This window comes from Danio rerio, chromosome 16, assembly GCF_052040795.2.
Source record: "Danio rerio strain M-AB ecotype USA chromosome 16, GRCz13ab, whole genome shotgun sequence".
Lineage (NCBI taxonomy): Eukaryota > Metazoa > Chordata > Actinopteri > Cypriniformes > Danionidae > Danio > Danio rerio.
Genome location: NC_141036.1, coordinates 48,612,150 through 48,622,532, shown reverse-complemented (window position 1 = coordinate 48,622,532; position 10,383 = coordinate 48,612,150). Strand labels below are relative to the sequence as shown.

The window sequence follows — 10,383 nt, the reverse complement described above, 5'->3', positions numbered from 1 at the left end:
CCACAAAGTCAGGAAAAAAAAAAAAGAGACTTATTGGGTTTATATCACTCCAACATGACTGTGGCCACATTATACATATACACAGTTCTGTCCAAACAGCTTACAAAACTTGATTTTCATCATAGGTGCCCTTTAAATGCTCAGGTTGTCCTTTTGTAATTTACTTTCATTTTCTTTTTTAGATTTTCTTTTAGATTTAGTTTAAATGTGTTAAAAGGGATAGATTATTCTGTCATCATCGCTTCACCTGAGTTTCTTTCTTCCACTGGACACAAAAGGAAATATTTTGAAAAATATTAAACTATGTTGACTTACATAGTATTTTTTTCCTGCTACGGATATCAATGGATTCAGGTTTTTAACATTCTTCAAAATATCTTATTTTGTGTTCAACAGGATAATGAAATGCATAAAGGTTTGAAAAGGGTGAGTGAACGGTAAGTAAATTTACATGTTAGGTGAACTACGCTACCAAAGTTAATGCGTTAATGATTTAATTGAAATAAATGTAAACAGTAAACCTGTCTCAGGGTCAGGGATGTGAGAATAACCACTGTAAAATTAACATACTAATCTTGAGTTTTTAGAATTAGTTATTATAAAGAAAGAAAAAGTCAAAATTAAGCCCAAGACTTACTTTAATTTTAAAATGAACTGTATTTTGCTTCATCAAATCATTTATTATTTAATACAATCATTTATACACACACACACACACACATATATATATATATGTGCATCTGTTGCTGACAGTTAAACAGATAAAATCTAAACAGTTTTTGTTCGATACTACCATATGGATGCGAATCACATACTTGTGTGTAATCAAAAACCGATGACTGATATCATATCAGGCCTGTAGCCAGCCTGGTAAAAGGGGTGGTTCTTTTTTCTGAAGAAGTGGACCTTTTTGCAGTTATGTGACTCATTTTCTATTTCATTATGAGATTTAAATACATTTTAAGCGCTATTTTAAGCTTGATTAGCTTTTCGGATGGTCATCATAACCACACCTTTTGATGTACCAAAATTTTTTCTAGATTTAAAATAAAGAAATATAAAAACAAATACTAATTTTATAATACTAATTTATTACATCATAAATCCTTAAAAAAAGAACATTTTAATCCAAAACAAGACTATTGCCATGTATTAGTAAAATTATAAATAACAAACTGGACAGAATATTCAGCTTTCCTCAGTCAGAATTTGTTGATTTGAATAATAATGATAATAATAATATTAACAATAATAATAATAAATAAATATATAATAACATAAACGTAGAGCTTCACAATTTTTCTAGCCTCTCTTGTAAAAAAAAAAGTCATGGATAACAACAATTATATTCAAATAAAATTTTAATTTAATGGTTTTCAATGGGTTATTTCCACTATTTATGATGGAATAGCAGTCAAACTAACTCATGTATGGGACACATTCTGGACCTTTGTCAGTAAGGGGTGGGTCTTTCGAACTTAAATGTTTATGTTATAATAGTTGATCAAGAGCTATCTTTTCCCTCAACTCTTACCTTAAAGTACCATTCACTTTAGTTTTTGAGGTTATTTTTTAAAGTGTTATTAATAAGCAGTAGCCTATTACAGACAGAGGGAGTTGAACATTACGCAAGACCCACCTGCCTAGGACGAGACTCGGTGGAGATTTATGAAGGGGGTAAGCAGCTGGTTGTTTTTGTATTCTTGTTGTGATGTTATATAAACAGACTCCTCCTAAACTTTGTGTATGAAGTATGTTGCCTGGAAATTACGTATGCAGTGAAGTACGTTGTATCAGACAGCAGATGGCAGTGCTCAGCCAATCAGAACAGCCCATGTGAGACACGTTTCAGAGCATGTGGACTGTTTGGTTTGGTCATCTCTGATAAACACTGGGCATCACTGAACCTGTCTATCCTGTATGATTTATCTCCAGAGTTTCATAAAGTACTCAAAATTTGCATCATATTGTAATATTTTAAATATGAACAGTAGTACCATGGTATATTGGATACCTACCACGTTAATTAATACAGTACCATGGCAATGGCAAGTTTATGACATGTTTCAGGGCAATAGTGGTGTCTACCAAGGTAAAAAGCATTATTTTGTTGTTTTGGTAGAGGGTTATACCACAATTTTGGAAGATGTATGTAATGGTAGTCTAATATTTGCCAGAATAATGCCATTCTTTCTAGACAAACGCAATTATATTTTGTCTATTAAAGGGAAAACATCAGTTCGGAAATAAGGATCATCATACCATACATTTTGGACATGCATCAATGTGATATTGTAGTTTCTGACCACATAGCAGGGTAATACGATGGTTTCTAGAAATGCATCATATCAAAACCATGTTATTTTGACATGCTGTAATTTATGTTTTTATACATATACCAAAGCAGTACTATTGTATTTTTACAATTTACATGGGTAGTACCATGGTTTTTGGGCATTCTAGGGCAACGCCATAGTATTTTGGATATGCATCAATCTAATATTGTAGTTTTTCACCAGATACCAAGTTAATACCTTGATTTAGGGTGATGCCATGATATTCTGTATCAGGGCACCTTGACATTACCTGAAGAACAATTTAGAACCATACTGCAAATGCAGTAACCATTTGCTACTATGGTATAAGCTTATTGTGGCAGTATCAGGGGCAGTATTTATATTTAACATGCATTTGCATGGTACTCTAGGGTAATTTTGCAAAAATACTAATTAAATTAGTTTGTCCAAAATCGTGATCTTTTACTGTTTGAACAGTACGTAAACACTTACATGTTTGGTGCTAGGAACAAATAACTTCCTTATGCATAAAGAACCCCACTTTATTATGCATATGCCACACGTGTGAGAGTCCATATAACATTGTTTTGGATCATGTGCCCATGCAGTGCGCATTCATTCTCCACCCCTGCTCCATATAATTACTCCACCTCCTAGTCGACTTCTGCCCCTTACCCATGAGCTGTCCACGCGCTCTGGACAGACTGTCATTGGCCCGAATGAACGCAAACAGCCCCTGCGTCCTATGGGAGAGACGCGCGTGGGGCGATCCACGGGGCGCATGTGGGTGTCCAGCACTGATGCCCATATCTGTGTCCAGCTCACATCATCATCAGAGCGGCCGTGTGAAGTATATAACCACCCACTCCCACTTAGTGTTTACCGACAGAATAGTCACCAACAGATTTCCAAAACATCTAAAATAGTATTATAATAGATAACATCAGAACGTAATGGTGAGCTTGTTGCGCAACTGATTCATTCACTTTTAAAACAACTCAGAAGGTACCTTTAATTTGAGTATCGTAAAAATTATTCAAAAACTAGCTTAAAAAGAAAAATGGGCGTACTGACGAAGAAACCCAAGGCCTTCGAGGTTCAAATGAGTGACCCAAACAAGATCGCGTACAGCGGCGGAGATAAAGTGGCCGGGCGGGTGATCGTGGAGGTGGCGGAGCTGCTGAAGGTCTCCGCCGTCAAACTGTTCGGAGTCGGATGCGCTAAAGTCAATTATAAAAAGGGAAAACTGCACTGCAGCGAGGAGATTGAGTACCTGAAATATGAAGAAATTCTTCATCTTGATCATCATTCAACAACAGGTGAGACACAAACTCTGCTCCGTGTGAATTCAGTCTACTTTTCCTGTCAGGAATTTCCGGACGCCGTATAAATTAGTTCGACTCTCCAAATGATATTTGTGGTGGTCAGCATTAACTACCAGCTTTCTTAAATTTATCTTGACTAAAACTGTAATAAGTTGCAATAAATTTGAGAAATCTACAATATATGATAGTGACTAGGCAGAAAGTGCAGCAGTTACGCAGCAACTGTCTAAATAAGGGCTAGGCTACTTAGCTTAGTCTGAATAAACTTTAAATCTTACTTTTATTGTCACTAAAACGTTTTAAAACAAATATTAACTGTTTAGTTTAGAAAAGCCATTGTTTTTTGGTGACCATGGTTTAACGACAAAGGCCTAACCTTGACCTTAAGTGATTATGGGTGGGAAGGGGGCCATTTTAAATTAAAAATCTAGTTTTTTTAAATAAACATTTTTTGAGTGTGTTTGAGAGAAAATCTGTGTGAGACATGGTGTGGATTTTAATGATGGGTTCAAAGGTTTCTCAAAACACAATCTCTTCTCCACAGATGAAGAAGGCTCCATCACTCTCAGGCCTGGAAACAGATACGAATTCATGTTTGGGTTCGAGCTTCCTCAGTCAGGGTGGGTTTTCTTTTAGAAAATCATCATTACTAATCCTAAAAATATGTGTGGTTATTTCTAACGCAATTATTTTTAATGCTAAATCTCTAGGTGCTTAGTTTCATCTTATGAGGGGAAGTTTGGCTCAGTCCAGTACTACGTGAGGGCAGTCATGGAGAAATCATCCCAGACGTTTGCAGAATGCAAGCGATATTTCGAGGTGGTGGAACCCATTGATGTGAACACTCAAGAGCTCATGGTGATTAATCTGAGACTTGTAACTTATATCATTAAAATATGAATGTAATTCAAACATGAAATTGTAATTTAGTACTTCCTGCTTCATTGTAGGCTCCGGTTAAAGGATCGAAACAGAAGAAAGTCACCTGCATGTTTATTCCCGATGGCAGCGTTTCAATAGTTGCTAGCATAGGCCGCAAGGGTTACTGCGAAGGAGAAGACATTTGCATCGATGCTCAGTTCGAGAACACCAGCTCTCGGATTGTCATTCCCAAAGCCGCCATCATAGCCAAGCACATTTACCTGGCCAATGGTCGCACCAAAGTGTTCGAAGAGAAACTCACTTCTGTTAGGGGAAACCACATCATCTCTGGCATGGGTGATATTTGGCAGGGCAGAGTCCTCCGTGTGCCCAAGCTGAAGCCCACCATCTTAGGCTGTGACATTATTCACGTCGACTACTCTCTAAGGGTGAGTTATATTCTTAAAGAATCTACACCTTTTTCGGGAGGAGAGGGGGATAGGCTAATTTTACAACTCTCCTTAAGTTAAACATTTGAGTTTTACCATTTTTCAATCTATTTAGCCGATCTCCGGGTCTGGAGGGAGCCCTTTTAGCTTAGCTTAGCATAAATCATTGAATCAGATTAGACCATTAGCATTGTTCGAAACAAAAAGTTTTGATAATTACTAAGTAGAGATAATTAAGAAAAATACTTAGACTAAAAGAAATGTAAAGTTGCAATTTTCTAGGTCAATATGTCTAGAAACTATTTACCATATTCTTCATGTAAGAATAAGCGTAGACATTAGAACCTTAATGGCTTAAGACTACCAGTCTTATTCCCTTTCAATGATTTTAAGCCAAAAAAAGTGTCTTATGTAAACACACTTCTTTCATTTCAGAATAAGGTCAATACTCTTATGCAGCATAATAATCAAGGAACTTTGCTGCCGTACCATGACTTTTGTACGTTTTTTTAAAGGCGATGCTAATGGTCTAATCCGATTCAATGAATTATGCTAAGCTAAGTTAAAAGTTCTACCGTCAGACCAGAAGATCGGCTGATTTGATTCAAAACTTTCAAAACTCATCTGTTTAACTCTTGTTGACTTGTAAAAAGAGCCTATTTCCAAAAAAAAAAAAAAAAAGTGAAGTGTTGCTTTAATAATCAATGCAGACACCTCATATTCAATCAGATCAGAGTTTAACATGTTCTCTCTCTGTCTCTGGTATCTAGATCTACTTGCACATCCCAGGAAGTGAAAAGCTGATCCTAGAACTGCCCCTGGTCATTGGGACGATCCCCTACAATGGCATGAACAGTCGCACCAGCAGCATGAGCAGCCAGGAGAGCGCCTCTAGTACCTGCGTGTCACTCCCGTCTTCTCCACCCAGCTACAGCAACATCTCCAACCGCATGGATAGTTCGTTTATTCCTCTGCTGGATGATTACGATGAGGATGACAGTCCAATCTTCATGCAGATTCATCATCCTCTCCCCCCTCCTCCACTGTACACTGAGGTACACACACAAACACACACACGTATAAATACAGACAGAACACAGCCTCAACCCTAGTTGATATCAAGAATTGTGTCTCTTTCTTTGATTAAGCAGCATATCTGAGACTGCACTGGAAGTGGAGTTTTTTCAATCGCTGCCTCAAAATATTCAACTCCAGATGAAGATCAAATGGAGGAAGATTCAGATTTCGAAAAAAGGACCATGCATACTTGTGGACTATCTATCTTTGGTGAAGTCATCTGAGGGCGATTTATTCAATCACAGGACATTTTTGCTGATGTAAGAATCCATCTTTTGAATTCTACAATCTGTGTGTTTAATTGTGAACCGTCCTCAGCATCTGAGAGAGTTTGTGGATGTATCATTTTGCCATATTGGCGCAATATTCAACCGGCTCTTTTTCCAAATTGGAATGTATAGAGTGTATGTTCATTCATATCCAAGGGACTTATTATTTTGTGCCGTTTTGTGAGTGGAAACCATATTGCGTATCATATTGAGTTGTTTGTTTGCTCACCTGCATGCGTATTTCTAATTAAATATAGAAATCAGAATATGCATTTATATGATTATATACAACAGACATATGTAGTCAGTTTGCTATAGTCTGTAATAGAGTATCATTGCCAGATGTCTTGAAAAATATTTGTATTTATTTTTTTATTTGAACATCACAGTTCTACAGATACAATAAAACATTCAATTATCAAATCCAGTCCAGTGTCATTGGTATTAGACCGCATCTATCTATCTATCTATCTGTCTATCTATCTGTCTATCTGTCTATCTATCTATCTATCTATCTATCTATCTATCTATCTATCTATCTATCTATCTATCTATCTATCTATCTATCTATCTATCTATCTATCTATCTATCTATCTATCTATCTATCTATCTATCTATCTATCTATCTATCTATCCTTTGCTCTGACTGGAATTTTCTATACTTGTTTGTATGTTTACTGTGCTGTATATTCATTCATTCATTCATTCATTCATTCATTCATTCATTCATTCATTTATTCATTCAATTTCCTTCAGCTTAGTCTCTGATTTATTAGAGGTGACTGCACTGAGACATCATGCAGTCGTACCTGACAAAAAGTCATGTCACCTATCCCAGTTTTATGAACAGCAAACACTAATTGACTTCTAGTTGATCACTTGGTATCTGAAATGGCTTATATGAAAGGCAAAGGCCTCTAGATTACGCTTATTTTACCCAAACAAAATACGATCATGCCTTGATTTTTAGTTATTTAATTATAAGACAATAAGGTCTGACTTTGCTTAGAAAAAAGTCTTGTCATTCAACTCATATAGTGTACAGTATAGAATATAAAGTCATGCTGCAGTGGAAAAAGAATGAATATTGTGTATGACTCCCATCAGTTTGGAGGACTGCATTCATACATCTCTGCAATGACTCAAAAGACTCATTAATAAAGTCATCTGGAGGCAAAGAAAGCATTCTTGCAGGACTCCCAGAGTTCATCAAGATTGTTTGGATTCATCTTCAATGCCTCCTCCTTCATCTTACCCCAGACACGCTCAATAATGTTCATGTCTGGTGACTGATCTGGCCAATCCTGGAGCACCTTGACCTTCTTTGCTTTAGGAACTTTGATGTGGAGACTGAAGTATAAGAAGGAGTGCTATCGTGCTGAAGAATTTGCCCTCTTCTGTGGTTTGTAATGTAATGGGCAGCACATTTGTCTTGATACCTCAGGCTGTTGATGTTGCCATCCACTCTGCAGATCTCTTGTATGCCCCCATACTAAATGTTACCCCAAACCATGATTGTTCCTTTACCAAACTTGACCGATATCTGTGAGAATCTTGGGTCCATGTGGGTTCCAGTAGGTCTTCTGCAGTATTTGTGATGATTGGGATGCAGTTGAACATGATTTATTGTAAAAATCTACCTTCTGCCACTTTACCAAATGATCAACTAGAAGTCAAGTTATTATTTGTTGCTCTTACAACTGGAATCAACAACAAGGTCTTTGTCAGGTAGTGTAAATTGCGCTAATAAACATTTTACAGTCAGTAACAATATTAAGAGTGTAGCTTTGTTTCTGTGTATTGGTGCAGAGTCTGTCTACAGTCCTGGCATAGGGATGAATAGACAGGAAAGGTTGACAGCAGACGACAAAACATGTGGCGGTGTTAAAGCACCTGTTGTGTGTATCAAAAGAGGGATATTTTACAAGAGCTATTTACTCATGGCTAAAGCACGTCCATGCATGGGCCGGCGATCAGAATAGCACTTTCGTTATGTAACTCTAATCTAGTTAGGCAAAGTGAACGTGCTGGCAACTCCCAGACAGATCAGACTACATACAGCGTACAGTAAACCTACAAAATATTATGCTCTATTTTGGGATGGTTCAACCAAAAAGGAAAACCTGTTTGACTTTCTTTCTTCTGTTGAACACCAGAGAAGATGTTTTGAAAAATGTTGTATGCTGGCACCCATTGACTTTACCATCAACTAGCATTCTTCAAAATATCTTCTTTTGTGTTCAACAGAAGAAAGAAATTTGTGAAGGTTTAAAATCTCATGAGGCAGAATAAATGATTAGGTCATCGATGTTCATCATGTCAACCGAATTCTTTGCCATCTTTGTGGTTCACTTTCATTATTTGGTATGATTACATTCATGTCAGGGTGACACGGTGGCTCAGTGGTTAGCACTGTTGCCTCTCAGCAAGAACGTTGCTGGTTCGAGTCCCAGCTGAGCTAGCATTTCTGTGTGTATGAATATTGTCCCCGTGTTCACGTGGGTTTCCTCTGGGTGCTCTGGTTTCCCCCAAAGTCCAAAGACATGTGCTATCGGTGATTTGGGTAAGCTAAATAGTCCATAGTGTATGTGTGTGAATGTGAGAGTGTATGGGTGTTTTCCTGTACTGGGTTGCAGCTGGAAGGGCATTGACTGTGTAAGGGCGTACTCACACTATGTACAGTTGCCTTGAACCAGGCCAAAGCTTGCTTGTCCCCCCTCCTGTCTCCCCCGACGGCCCACACTCGCATTACATTCGAGTACATGGGTGCGCTTACGTCATCGATGATGCGCTGTTCAGTAAGCACTTTCACTCAGCACAGTGGAGATTGCTTTAGTTATATCGTTAAGTTGTTTGATATGCAGTGACACACAGTTACATATTTTGCTGAACAGATCAGCCACTTTTGACGCTTATAAACAACCATAAAGTCCTCGTGCTGCAGGAATTAGGAGGTTTGCTGAAGGTGCAGCTGTCGTGCAGTGAGGGGTTTGCGTCTTTAATAATCTACAGTTTGCGTTCATTGAACAGTACGAATTATTAATTAATCCATATCAAACAGTCCCATAACAGTCACGTCTAATCTTTAGTTTTGGGCTCAGGCACACTTTGCACTCAAACTACATGCGTACCACGTCAAAGCCCAAGTAAACCACGCTCTGGCACACCTCTCCCAACCGGGCCAGGGCCAGCCAAGTGAACCGTGCCTGAGCCAGATTCAGAGCACTCACACTTCTCAAACGATCCGGGAAACGGGCGTGGGCACCGTTCGGATTGCATAGTGTGAGTAGGCCCAAAAACATACAGTATGCTGGAAAAGTTGGTGGTTCATTCCGCTGTGGTGACCCCTGATGAATAAAGGGACTAAGCCAAATCAAAATGCATGAATGCATTCATATCAGAAGTTAACCATACCAGAGATTGCGCTAACTGTACCCCAGACCACCTCTTTCATGCAGAAGTGGGAATGGTTTGCAGATCCTCAATCGAGTTCAGAAAACAGCGTTCACACTAGCCAAACATACTGACCTCTGACTTCAAATGAACCCGGGTGCAGACCAAAAGCGCCAGTGTAAAAGCACTTTTAAAGATTTTTTCAACACATTTCTAAATATAATAGTTTTAATAGCTGATTTTTTTTAACTTAAAGATTTATTTTAACTGATAATATATTTAAAGTGACTTTAAACTATAGGCAAATCATTGTAAAATGATGGTTTGCTCTAGAAAATTGAATAAATAGCTCAATATCAATCAAATAGATTTTAAAAATAATAAAAACTTCTTTTATTCTAGAGAAATAAAACAAATAAGACTTTCTCTAGAAGAAAAATATTATCAGACATACTGTGAAAATTTCCTTGCTCTGTTAAACATCATTTGGGAAATATTTAAAAAAGAAAAAAAATAAACCACAGGAGGGCGAATCATTTTGACTTTAACTGAATATCTATATTTTTAAATACTTATGAACTTAAAAAAAATTAATTAATTAGGTAATTTTGGTAAAGTTGTTCTTCATAAATGTTAGTTTTTTGTGTTCCTGCTGTGTCCATATAATGTCATTTTGTTCTGCATTACATCTGTGATGTTTTAAATGACAAA

At 37.3% G+C, this 10,383-nt stretch overlaps 2 protein-coding genes across 5 annotated transcripts in view; one reads left to right on the top strand and one right to left on the bottom strand.

The window, feature by feature from the left end:
* Nucleotides 1-10,383, bottom strand: part of dpy19l1l (dpy-19-like 1, like (H. sapiens)) — a 754,017-nt gene that overhangs the window by 544,376 nt on the left and 199,258 nt on the right. The window lies entirely within an intron of this gene.
* On the top strand, nucleotides 3,179-6,705 carry txnipb (thioredoxin interacting protein b). Of its 3 annotated transcripts, none has more exons than XM_087285625.1 (6): nucleotides 3,179-3,616; nucleotides 4,167-4,242; nucleotides 4,333-4,480; nucleotides 4,573-4,932; nucleotides 5,703-5,987; nucleotides 6,081-6,705. In XM_087285625.1, exons 1-6 carry the CDS (start codon nucleotides 3,358-3,360, stop codon nucleotides 6,090-6,092), a joined length of 1,140 nt encoding a protein of 379 aa, XP_087141751.1. In that variant the 5' UTR covers nucleotides 3,179-3,357; the 3' UTR covers nucleotides 6,093-6,705.